The sequence below is a fragment of the Pseudorca crassidens genome, chromosome 8 (assembly GCF_039906515.1).
Source record: "Pseudorca crassidens isolate mPseCra1 chromosome 8, mPseCra1.hap1, whole genome shotgun sequence".
NCBI classification, from domain to species: Eukaryota; Metazoa; Chordata; class Mammalia; order Artiodactyla; family Delphinidae; genus Pseudorca; species Pseudorca crassidens.
The window spans coordinates 58,592,639-58,605,054 of NC_090303.1; the positions used below are offsets into that span (position 1 = coordinate 58,592,639).

General features: G+C 55.4%; 1 protein-coding gene and 1 long non-coding RNA gene across 3 annotated transcripts; one reads left to right on the plus strand and one right to left on the minus strand.

Moving 5' to 3' along the window:
• Nucleotides 1-621: 621 nt before the first annotated feature.
• On the plus strand, nucleotides 622-9,553 carry LOC137229128 (uncharacterized). Of its 2 annotated transcripts, none has more exons than XR_010945548.1 (2): nucleotides 622-1,935; nucleotides 2,536-9,553. It is a non-coding gene; the product is annotated as an uncharacterized lncRNA (long non-coding RNA). The 2 variants fall into 2 exon arrangements; XR_010945546.1 differs by having other exon boundaries at nucleotides 3,041-9,553.
• Nucleotides 2,796-7,202, minus strand: HOXA10 (homeobox A10). Its single transcript, XM_067746582.1, has 2 exons — nucleotides 5,536-7,202; nucleotides 2,796-4,362 (listed from the first exon to the last, which is right to left on the minus strand). Exons 1-2 carry the CDS (start codon nucleotides 6,491-6,493, stop codon nucleotides 4,088-4,090), a joined length of 1,233 nt encoding a protein of 410 aa, XP_067602683.1. The 5' UTR covers nucleotides 6,494-7,202; the 3' UTR covers nucleotides 2,796-4,087.
• Nucleotides 9,554-12,416: the final 2,863 nt, after the last annotated feature.

Genomic DNA, 12,416 nt, shown 5'->3' on the forward strand with positions numbered 1-12,416 from the left:
TTTTATTTTGGAAGTGAAAAGGATTGTATGTGCATACAGAAACAAGAAATGGGTGTGATTACAAACTGCCTCTTCTAGCCTGAGAGTTCAAAAACCTTGGCCTCCAAAACAAATCCAATACTCAGGTCCTGAAAATGGCAGGGAGGAATTGAGGCGAATGCCCTATGCCGGCCTTTCAGATAACAGGAGGGCAGGCTGAGCAGCGAAAATAGTTCCTGGGCTGCGGGAGCTGGGAAGGGAAGCGCTGCTCCGTGGGCTTTAGCCTGAAGGCCCACACGTGTGTTGGGGGATATGGAGGGGTAGAAGTTGTTTTCAGTTCCCTGTAGCGAGAATGGTCCCTCTGGCTTCAAACCATGGCCTACAACTTGGAACACGGACTCAAGTTTGTATTCCAACGGTTCTGGAATTTAGGATTCCTTTCCCCTATTATTTGAAACAGACTGGCACTGGAAGGGTTCCCTTCTCTAGCATCTGTCCCCACAAGGATGCCATATCTAACATACTCTGAACCTGACAGAAGTTGCTGGCAAGCAAGCAGCCAATCTTTGCCCTAGCGGGGCTCCCTTATCGCCGTTAAAGCCAGAGCCTGGACTCGCAGGCCGGGAAAGCCGAGGAAGCTTCCCGGCAGAGTTCCCTGCGTGACGCTCCACCGAGCCTGGCTAGGCCTCAGCCCAGGTCTCAGCCTCAGCTCCCCAGTGAAGTTGGCGACAGGCCTCCTTGCCCTCGGAGTGGGCACACAGAAACGCCGCGAATGCCCCTAATCAGATCTCCCAGGCCACCGCGGAGTAGAAACGCCAGGCCGCCGCCATCCGGTCGTGATCGTAACCGAGGCCTTGTCTGCTCCGTGGCATACCAGGCCCAGATCCACAGCCCTCGACAGCCGTGCCCCTCGAGCCCTTCCTCTGCAGATTCTGACCTCTACTTGAACGCGCATACAAAAATAAGCTACCCCCCGCCTCCACCGCTCTCCCCAAGCAAGCCCTGGATCTCTCCCGGTTCCCTCCCAAAGGAATAGTTGGGGAGGAGAGGAGGTGGAGATAGAAAACTGGACATAGACCGAAGGTGAAAGAAAAACAAAGAAAAGGAAAGAAAAAAGGGAAGGCGTAAAGAAGAAAGAAAAAAGAGGAAGGAAGGAGGGAAGGAAAGAAGGAAGAGTCAAAGGCAGCTCATGGGAGTAGAGGGCGGTTTACAGAGAGAAGGGTAAGTGACAATTCCAGAATCCCAGCTCCTGTTAGCCCTGTCCCTCATAATTTAGACTGAGTCTGCACTGGCAAAGGGATCTTTCCTGATCTCGTACCCTGGATTGGGGCTGGAGGTGTCCCAGCCTTGCAGGAGAATGGCAGAGTCCCTAGCCAGGCGCAGGCCTGGAGCGGGGGAGGCTCAGGATTGAAGCGTGCGCCCCTGACCTTGAATGGCCCGAAGCCCAGAATTCCTACCACGCCCCTGGCGTCCGCGAAGGGGCAGCTAACCTGACCGTACCTGCTCCGGGCCAGGTGGGGGCGGGGGGGTTGAGGCCAGCAGCCTGGCAGAGCGCTGAGGAGGCAGCGTCGAGGCTCCTGCGCGGGATAAGCCGAGGTTGCCACCGCAGGCCTGGCACGACCAGGGCCCGGATGCCCCGCCCGGCCCGGCCCCCGCGCGCACAGGTACCTGAGACGATTTCAACTGAAGTAATGAAGGCAGTGTCGTGCTGTCGAGAGAAAGGTGGATCCCAACAACAGGAAACTACCTAAATCACCGACCAGTTCTGGTGCTGCCCGCGCGGAGCTGCCTCGCCCGCCGCCGCCGTTATTGCCGCCGCCGCCGCCACTGCCGCCGCCGCCGCCAGAGGAGAACCCTGTGATCGCGCCCGGCCCCTCGCCAACCTGCGCCCGCCGCTGTCACTGTGTGTTCCGGGCTGCCGCTAAGGCATCACGGAGGGAGAAGCCACCGGCCCCGGTAAGGTAAACCTGGGAGAAGAAGGGAAGGGAGGTAAAGGAGAGAGAGGAAAATGGAAGGAGGGGAGAAAGCGAGAAGAGAGGAGGGAACGAGCAGTGTGCGGGCTGGTTTCCCAAATCTTGCAGCTCAGCGACCCGGCGCGGCGCCGAGCGGCGGCAGCCCTGGGCGATTCGAAAGCGCAAGGGACAGCAAGGAGTCCGGCTCCCTGTCTGGCCTCGGCCTCCCGTGCTCGCTCCCTGCCACTCGTTCTCCCCCTCTCTCCCTCCCCGCCAGCCAGCCAGCCAGCCGGGGTGCGCGCTCCTGCGCCCCCTCCCCCCTGCTGTCGCCCCCCCCCACCTCCCGCGAGCAGGAAACGCGTGGCCCCGCCGAGGGCGACCAGGTCGGGGAGGCCTGCTGGGGGAGGGAGGACCCATGCAGCCCCGCCGCGGTCTACCTAACCGCTGCTGCGGACGCTAGTGACGCGCTGTGGGCCCAGCCTGCTCCCCGGAGTCCTAGGCTGGGGGTCATTTAGCACCCGGAGACCCACGAAATAAGCAGCCTCTGCGAACCTCCCGGGGGTCTCCCGAAAGAAATCCTGTTTGGCTTCCTCTGTCTATGCAGCTCCCCTCTCAACTGAAACCACTGGTCCAAGACAGCCACAATCCAGATATACTAGCAAGTCATAAAACTGAACAAAAGCCGACAAACCTTACGGCACCAGGGCTATAGGACCCAGACAAATTACGACCGTCTAGGTAATATTTAAATAGATGCCTAAAGTAATTGCAGGGGGCGCGGGCTAGTCCTCCTGTTGTAAAAGTGGTGGACGGGATAAAGTGGAAGGTGAAGATAAGAAGTCAAAAAAAAAAAAAAAAAAGAGGTAAAATTAAAAAGCTTCATTCCACAGCTTTTATTCTATAAGAACATAAACATCGTCTTTTTCCACGCACAGCAGCATTACAATATTAATTTATTCTGATTTAAGATTAGAAGTAAATAGAGCTAGAACTAACATTTATAATAACGATAGAATGCATTTGCATAAAACAAGATTGGCAATTTTTCATAATAATAGACATTTATACAGATTTGTATTTTATAGTTTTTTCTTTTTCTGCACCTACAGGTTTGACCCTTTTATGCATGTAACTTCACAGTATAAAGGAAACCCAACAGTGTCTCCCTTCTCTAGTCTATTCCGCTTGCCCCAGCCCTCCTTGGCTTCCGTGAATTTTAGAAAGAAAAAAAAAGAAAAGAAAAGAAAAAAGGGAAAAACGAGGAAAAAAACCTCCACAAGATAGAATTATGGTGTGCTTGTTGTGTTACCAGTGGTAACAATTATTTAATGACAAAAAATCCACTAAATCTGCAGGTATAAACAAAACAACATATGATTATTTATCTACAGCCAGAAGGGCATGGAAATTCAGACTGAAGTAATTTAGTCCCACAATGCGAGACCTTACACAAACTGGAAGAGAAGTTTCCTTCTCCTGGTCATTCTTTTCTTCCTTTAAAGCTGGGATATCTTACAGAGGAAGGAAAAATTAATCTTTCTGACTTTCTCAGTTTTGCCAATCAGCCCACGTCAAGCCCTTTTGCCAACCTGTGTGTCCATGCCTGCAAGCCCTTCTCTTTGCCAAGGAAGAAAGGAAGAAAGAAAAAAGAGACCCAGGGGCCTGTATCCCCTGATTAAACACAGCCCAGCACTCCAGGCAGGCAAGCCCGGTGGCAGCTCCTTGCACCATTGACCTCAGGCCAGACACCTCAGCTGCCTACAATGCGACCTCCGCCTTCTGGCTAGGTTTGCCGGCCCTGCAGGAAACCAGCTCGACCAGGAGGACAGAGGCCATTTCAAGCAGTGGAACCCCAAGACAGCAAACCATCCCTGTCACCGCTTTACATTTAGGACAATATCTCTGTATATAGAATTTTAGCGCTATATGGCTTTTTCCCCCAGAAAACAACAAATAAACCAGCACCAAGCAAACAGAAAAAGAAACAAAAAGTCAGAACAAACCAGCCCTGCACAGATGGAACAGCCAGCGAGATGGTGAGTGTGGGAGGGAGGAATGGGGCTCCGGCACAGGTGCGAGTTCCTGGGCAGAGCCGAAGACAGAGGGGGCAGAACGGCCCTCTGGAAGCGAAAAGAACCGCATTGCCTGGAGCTTCATCAGGAAAAATTAAAGTTGGCTGTGAGCTCCCGGATCCGGTTTTCTCGGTTCATTTTCTTCAGTTTCATCCTGCGGTTCTGAAACCAGATTTTAACTTGTCTGTCCGTGAGGTGGACGCTGCGGCTGATCTCTAGGCGCCGCTCTCGAGTAAGGTACATGTTGAACAGAAACTCCTTTTCCAGCTCCAGCGTCTGGTGCTTGGTGTAGGGGCAGCGTTTCTTCCGGCCGCTCTTTGCAGTGAGCCAGTTGGCTGCGTTTTCGCCTTTGGAATTGCCTGGCATTTAAGAGAATAAAGAGGGGAAGGTTAAATCGAGGCCACGCGGGCTGCACACAGGGGTGAATTCGGATCGTGCCTACCGTAAGAGGGATGCCCTGAGTCACACGGAGAGAGTTATGCCCCCCTTTAGCTTGCCCAGGGAGAGCAGCTCCTCCAAAAGTCATGTGCAAAATCGAGTGGGCCTCCAATCTACACCTACTCTCCCAATTTACATTTGCCTCCGCTTTTTTTCCAAACACCTGTTTTAACACAAAACTGCCAGGTGCCTGCAGAAGGAACGGCCTGGGAGGGCAGGCTGTATATCTTGAACTTAACGCCTTTCTGTGCTTCTCGCCCCGAGGCAGACTAGCATTTCCTGCAGCCCCCAGGCTGGGGGCGCAGACTGGTTTCTTGCAGGGGGGGGCGGGCCACGTGGCTGTGTCTCACTCCAGTTCCCTGGTTGCCCAAGGCCTGATGAGGAGAGGAAGAAGGACATAGATGGGACATGGGGAAGGCACGAAAAACTGATTGGGGGTCAAGGGCCCTGCCTCACGTCTCTCCAGGAGCCAGGGACGTGCAATCTGGGCGATTTCGAGTTCCAGGGGAAGCGAAATGGCCCCTTTCTGACTCTCAGAGCAGGGCCCAGGCATCCGGGCTGCATATGCCTTTTCTTCTCCCCGCAACGAGGATTCCCATCCCTCCGGCAACTTTGAGAAAAGCAAGGGGGATCGTAAACTCGAACTTCGCCGGTTAATGGGCTTATTTATTGGTGCTGGCGGCTGCTTATTTTGGACGCCTTACAAACATCCGCGCTATCTACGGGCGAGACACATTCCCTCCCTCCTCCTCCCCCCCGCGTGGGCCGCGCCTGGCAGGCTGGGCCCAGACCACCGCTTAGGGTGCTCCGGGGCTCGGCTCGGAGAAGGGCACGCACAAGAGGGGAGTTGCTTGCCGGTGTCCTCGCCCCCAGCCGGAGGACGTCTTGGTGTGGGGCGCTAAGCCTGACATGAATTTTTACTGCGTTCCCACGCCCAAATATTAAAAAGCAAGTTCACAAGGTCAGCCTGCCTGCAGTTCGGGCCAAGGCCGACCGGCTGCCGTGCGGACTCCTGGCTCTCTGCTCCTTCCCTTCTCTGGGTCTGCCTGTCTGCTTGCCCGCCTGACTGAGGCCCTTCAGCGCGCCCTGCTTACCCAGGGAGTCCTTCTCGGGCGAAGCTTTGCTGCTCTCGGAAGGGGCGGGGGAGAGCTCCTCCGCAGCCGAAGACGACGCGTGCGCCTCCTCGTCGCCCTGCGAGCCCCCGCCGCCGCCACCGCAGGCCAGCGTGGGGGGCGGCGGCGAATCGAGGGCTCGCTCCTTCCGGGCTGCATCCGCAGAACCGGAGGCGAGCGCGGGTGGCGGGTCGAAGCCGCGCCCCGGAGGCTGAGCAGGGAACGGGCCGGCGCCGAGCTGCTGCGCGCCGCCGCCGCTGCCGTAGCCCTTGGCGGTGCCATAGGCCTGAGAGAGGCGGAAGTAGCCAGGCACTGGCACCCCGCTGGAGGTGCCCAGGGCGCAGCCGTCAGGCGGCGGGCCCCGCGGGAAGGGGCCCATCTCGGCAGCGGCGGACGAGCCTTTGGGGCATTTGTCAGCCGAGTCGTAGAGGCAGTAGGAGCTCTCCTCTTTGATGTTCTGCGCGAAAGAGCACGAGGTGGCCTGCGGCGGGGGCTGGGGTGGTTGTGGCGGGGGCGGCGGCTGCTGCTGGGGCTGCGGCGGCGGCGGCCCTTCGGGTGGCTCCATCCGGCATGACCGGGGCGCTTCCAGCCACAGATCTATAGGCGCGGGCGCGTAGCCGTGAGCCCCGGGACCCAGGCCCCCGCTGCCACCACCGCCGCCCGGCGACGCCGCCTCATTGCGCTTGCCTCCCAGAGCCGGGAAGAGCCCGCAGCTCTGCAGCCCGTAGGGCAGGTCGGCGGCCGACGGCAGGTAGACCCCGCCGTGGGCATAGTAGCCGCCGCCGCCGCCCCCCGCGCCGCTGCCACCACCGCCAGCCTCGCTTCTGCCGGAGCTGATGAGCGAGTCGACCAAAAAAGAGTTCGCGGCGGGGCTCTCCGAGCATGACATTGTTGTGGGATAATTTGGCGAAGGAAGCAGATAGCCCTTTCTGGCTGACATTTCTTGTGCAAAACATGCTGAATACGATTAGCAATCCCCCCGCACCGCGGCGAGCGCCCGCAGCCAATCCTGAGCCAGAGTTTCCGCGCGACCACTCCCAGTTTGGTTTCGTAGGCGCGGGGCCGCTCTCCGAGGGCGCCCTCCGAGCCCGCGATTGATATAAATATGTAATCTGTATTGATGGGCCGCGAGACGCACACCCAATACCTCAGCCCAAAGGCCAGGAGCTGCGGGGGCAACCCCAACGTGGCTGGTGGGGGCCCTGGCCCCTGGGCTCGCTCCGCCCATGCCCAGACGCGCGCCCTCCTTTGGGGCCTGTTTGAAGGGCCCCTGGGCCCCGCGCAGTTAACAAGTGGGGTGTTTACGGTATGCACCCCGGCCCGCCTTGGGTGCTCCCCATTTTAATTTCGGAATCAGCCACCAGACCTCGGTGCACTCTAGACACTAAGGGGGGCCGTCAGGGCCTCAAGCTCTTCCCATTCAGCCCTGGACCTGGAGCTGTCTCCCCAAGGTGGTGGACCTATTCCTAAGGTCACCAGGATCCTCAGAGTGTCCGAAATCCAGAGCAGACTGGAAGCTGGCAGTTGCTGCTTCTTTCTTGCATCCCTCACAGAACTCTCCCCAAAATGCAACGCCCTGGCCTCTCAACCCGGTACGCGCTCCGCTCCTCCTCCGCCCGTGGGTTGATCCAGTTAGGAAGTTTACCTATGGCGTGCTCACCTGGCTTGCCGTCTCTGCAGCTCCTGTCGGTGAACCTTCGCGGGCTGCCACGAGTGGGGGGTCGAGGCGACTGACCACTTTGATTGAGAGACTTCCCCACCCTTTTACTCCAAGGCCAGAGCGAGGTCCAGCCACCCCGCAGCCACATGGCCCTGGCAGCCTCCAAGCTCATACGCCTTTGGGGGAAGTGAAAGAAAACATTGATCTTCAGGGTTTTTGCCTTACCAGGAGGCGAAGACCTGGAGGGGGAAACTTGGAGGGGGGTGGCAAACGGACACCTTTGCCACACAATTCTCCTGGAACTCTCCCTTTAGCCTTGGCATTCGCACGCTGCCGGAGGCTACGACAAGAACGAATGTCACCACACTCCTGCCTCTCGGTCCCCTCCCCTCTTCCTCCCTCCCCTCCAAACCCACGGCTGGGGCATCCCTCACTCCCGCAGTGTGCGCATTTTAACGAGGCCCGCGGTGAGGAAATCCGTTCTCTGTGAGGCCTGGCTGGGCTCGTGGCCCAGTTATAGGCGCGTTCGGAGGCCAGGCCCTTTGCTCAACAGACACCGGGGCCTCCTTCTTCCCTGGCCGTAGGGACCGCGCTCTCAGTCAACTGGAAACGGCAGGCCCAGGGCGCTAGCCCCCAAGTGTGGGCCTCATACATGTCTCAGGAAATGCGACCTTTTCCGGCCGGATCCAGGGAGCCCAGGAGGCCGCTGCCTTGCCCCTGGCCTACGGGCTAGAGCTCTCCAGGATGCCCCAGGCCTGCCCACTCCGCCAGCTCCGGTCCCTGCAGAGGGCTTGGCTGGAGCTGCTGAACTCCGGGATCCCGCTGCGGGCGGCGGCGGGGAAAGACCCTTGCCTTCCGGGTGACTTGCCAGGCACTTGGCCTTGTTCCTCCCAATATGAACTCAGTCGGAGGAGGAAGCCGAGCCTGAGAGGACACAGAGAGCGCGTATGCGAGAGCTGGCGGCAGAGCCCTGGTGCTGGCTTCTGAGATGCAAGGAAGCAGTTGCGGTCTATGCCGGCAGCGGCTGCTCGGCGCGCAGCACCCGGAGGCCGTGCCACCGCTTGCGCTGCGCTCCAGCCACTTACACCTCTGCGCCCTGTGGTGACCAGCTCTGCGGACTGGACGTCTGGGGTGGAGAAGAGAGGGATAGAGAGAGAAAGACAGGAACAGAAGGAAAGAAGGACAGAGGGAGAGAAAAGAGAGGGAGAAAAGGGGAGAGAGAGCATGAGAGAGTCGGCTCTCTCCAATCCGACAGGGTCTTGAGGCTGTAGTAACGACGCAGCCGAATCCAGTGAGGGGTCCGTGGCGAGAGATCAGGATCTGTCCTTCACTCTCCATATCGCTCAAACGCCCAAGGCCAAGGCAACTTTTAATCGGGCTAGGCCCACGAGGTCAACGAACTTGAGTACCAAAAGCTTCAGACCAAGCAGCCCAGGATCCTTCCCCAGATGGGCTTGGCCCGTACCCACCTTGCAAGGAGAGTGAAACTGACTGGAACTCTGGTGCTCAGCAGTGCTACTGGGAAATGCCACAAAGCTGAGAACTGCCTGAGAAGGGGGTTTTGCCCCTCAGCACTGTCCATACCTCTCAGGAAATCTCTGCCCAGTGGGAAGTAGGTTCCAAGTACAAGAGAGGGTCCCTTGAGGAGAATGAGCTCCAGCAGGCCAGTGAGCCAGGAGTTGGTGCCTTTTCAGACAAAATGCAGCGACTTCCCAGCCCACAGGTTAGGAAAGACCAGTGGCCGCAGCAGAGAACGCTTGAGATGGTGAAGGCTAAAAAATTAAGTGAAAGACAACGCTCTAAAGGATCTAAACCTGTCTTTCTTAACCTTTTTGGAAGTTAAAGCCCCCTTTGGTAAATCTAAGGCCACGTTCTGACTCTTATCCTGTGAAAAATGCACATCTGTGCATTCCCACAATTTGACCCGTTATTTTCAGGGAGTTCACAGACCCCTCAAAGCCTTTTCCTTGGGGTCTCCAGAATGTTCCAGGACTCTCCGGGAAATCAGCAGCCCTGCCAGTTTGACTAGTAAGACAAGCTGGGTACCCGGCTGTAGGCAACTCAGGCCCAGTCTAGTTAGAGCTCTGTAGGGTGGCCAAATGGGCTTCTAGGCTGAACGGGATCCCAGAGCATGCACGCTCCAACCAAGGTTACAAATAGTCTGGTATCGCATCTGCTATGAGAAGGCCGCCTCAGCTGTGGAGTAGAGGAGGTGGAAGGCCCGCTGAGGGCTCACACACCATGGCATTGGCACTTGGGTCTTCATGGACCTTTGGGGAAAGCTGGATGTTTCTCTCCAGTGTCTTTTCCCCCCTTCTAATAAACCAAACGTGACGTTGAGTTTGTGCTATTTCTTGCTTGGAAAAAAAAAAAGAATATGTAAGCCTGTGTGGGATCCCCTCTCTGGCCCAGACTGCCACTCCACCTCCACCGCTGAGCGGAGAGTGTGTGGAGAGCCCGCAGATGCGCCTGGGAAGCAGACTGGCCTGCCCGGCTGGCTGGTTCGAACAAGAAGATATCCACACAGCAGAAGCTCAAGTAAAACGCCTGCTGCCTTCTCAGTCTGTCTCAGAGCTCCCAGCATCCCCAACCGCCCCCAAGCCTCCACATTCCCCAGACTGTAACACCGAGGTGTTAGCTTCCTCAATAAAATATTCCATTTATCGATCATCTCAGCTTTCCGGGGGTTCCCCACCCCCAAGAGATTAAGAAAAACAATTCAGTTGCAGCATGGGTTGGCTTCTGGACACTCTCTCTCCCTCTTGACCATTTACCTTCTTTTTTTCTCTTTCACCCTCTTTCCCAGCTGCCGAATTTCTCTCTTGTTGGTCAGGATGCCTTTGACCTAAAACTCTCTGGTGTCTACTTGCTTCAACCAGGCCTGTGCAGCTGCCAGGGCCCACGTTTTATTTAGGAGTAAATATTGCTCATTTCTACCTGGTTAATTACATGTCCCTTCAGCTATGGAGCCGAAGTAAATGCCAGGCTGGTGAAATAAGCCCTTTGGCAAGGGCTTATGCAGTTCACCAGATAGCGGATTGCTTCTCCTGAGTAGGCCCTTGCAAACCACGAGAAACAATAAACTGTTATTACCAAAAAATATTCTTATAAAAAATACCAGGTACTGAGATTGAGATAGCCAGTAAACAATCTGTATCTGGAGGTCACTCTCGATGCTTTCTGGGCTCAGAATTATCTGATCAGCTGTGGAGTTGAGGTGCAGCCCCAGAGAGGAAAAATAAATGCTACTTCCACAAATCCAGCTTTAACAAAAATTCTGGACTTTTTTGATTCACGCATTTACCGCATATTTAAAATTTGGGGGGTGAGCAGTAAACTTCTTCTCCTGTTCATCTTTAAGAATGTCAGCCTTTTCAGGGATACAGTATTTGATGTGTCTGCTTAGAATCAATCAGGTGCAATGTGTCCCTAAATTTTTTTTCTATATCCAACCACTGAACTGGCCCTTCTCTCCTGATGGGGGGAGTGTTGGGGCCTTTTCATTCACCCCTCACATACACCCCTCAATTGCAATATCCTTAGTTTCATCCATCATAAACTGCCTCTGGCCTTGAAACTAGAGGCAGCTTTGGGATTTTAGGGAAGGCTCAGGCGGCAGAGAGCACCATGTGGGCGCCCACTCAGACCACGCTCAACAAAGACTAGTGACTGTGATCGGCAAAATTATACATGCACACACAGGCGGCACCTACTTTCTCTGAGACTCCCCCCCCCCGCCACTCACCCATGCTGAGTATATTTGTGAAAAGAAAATAACCATTTCGAGAAACGAATGAAAACATACTGGAATAAAAAATTTAAAACTAGGAAAAAAGGAAATTTGAAGCTGGCCTCTGAAATGTAAGTGATATGATTATCTTAAACTTCTTTTATGACAACTCTGATGGAGAAATTGTTTGATCAGAGTTTATCCTCGGTGCCAGCCTTTGAAAATGTATAGGTATTTACCAAGACATTTTTTTGCGCATTTGCAAAGTGTGCAAAGGATCTCATTTTTGCATCTAAGAAATTGCTGCGAAACTCCAGCCAGGTTTATAGCGGCACATTCCAAATAAGCAACATAGAATTCCCTGGCAGCCTCAAAAATATAATGCTACTTTTCTGAATTGGTCTTTTTTGGAACAAATGTTACCCCCAATCTGCTGGGCAAACCTAGAGATCACACATAGTAGGAAACCAGCTACCTCCCAGACTTCTGCCCCAGGGAATAAGCCTGCCCCAGTGGCTACGGTCGCTGACCACATCATTGTTTCGAGTAGAAACTTTCAGTTTTCCCCAGTCCCGCCATCTCCCCCCACCCTTTTTTTTTTTTTTTTTTTTTTTTTACCCACCACAGTCCCGTATCCCAGCACAGCCGGGACCCTTTTGCTTGGATGCTTCCCACCCCAGGCTCATCCCATTCTGAATATTTCTACAAAATCTAAAGATCGCCTTAGGTGAAATGCTGGCGCATAGAGTTAAAATCGTCAGCTTTTCCACTGAGGCCTCCCCCCCTGCTTTCCAACCTTAGGGGGTGACGAGAGAAGGGGGGTCGAGTGGGCTGAGCGCCTATAGCGTCACCCCCCAGCTCACAAACCCAGCCACTTTCCCAGCCCTGCTCAGACACCGGCCCCACTCCCGCCCCAGCCAGATTGAAATTGCTAAACTTGTGGCCTCTTACCTTGACACATTTCCGAAATCACTGCCAAGGGAAAGCTGGCTTCTCCGCGCCGCGACGCCTGCGAGGCCTAGAGAAGACGCGTTGCTTTAAATTACAGCACCAACCGCTACTTGACGGTGAGGCCCCCTTTTTTTGACACGAAGGAGAGCGGGACAAGTGAAATAACGTAACGTGCCGCTCGTAGTATCAGAAGCGAACAAAGGCCAAGAAATGCGCTGGGGTTCCCGGCTCCCCGGCGGCTTTGACATTGATCGGAAGTGCGCCATCTCGTGGCGGCTGAGCGCCTAGGCCGGGCCCGAACTCCAGCCCGGAGCCGGGAAAGGAGAGCAGACTCAAGGCAGAGACAGAGCGAGAGTGTGCCCAGCCCGCTGCTAAAGAGATCTCATTTTTACATCTAAGAAATTGCTGCAAAATCCCAGCCGGGTTTATAGCGGCGCATTCCAAATATGCAAATTGGCCGGCCCCGGACGGGTTTACGACCACATTGTCACAGCCATCGGAGGATAGGCTTTTATAGGGCTC

What these genes read in the sequence shown, in the direction of transcription:
- HOXA10 (XM_067746582.1), bottom strand. Translation starts at nt 6,493, where the DNA reads ATGTCAGCCAGAAAGGGCTATCTGCTTCCTTCGCCAAATTATCCCACA. An exon ending in GCCCGAGAAGGACTCCCTGG is followed by an intron (nt 4,363 to 5,535) that starts GTAAGCAGGGCG and finishes CTTAAATGCCAG; the next exon opens with GCAATTCCAAAGGCGAAAAC.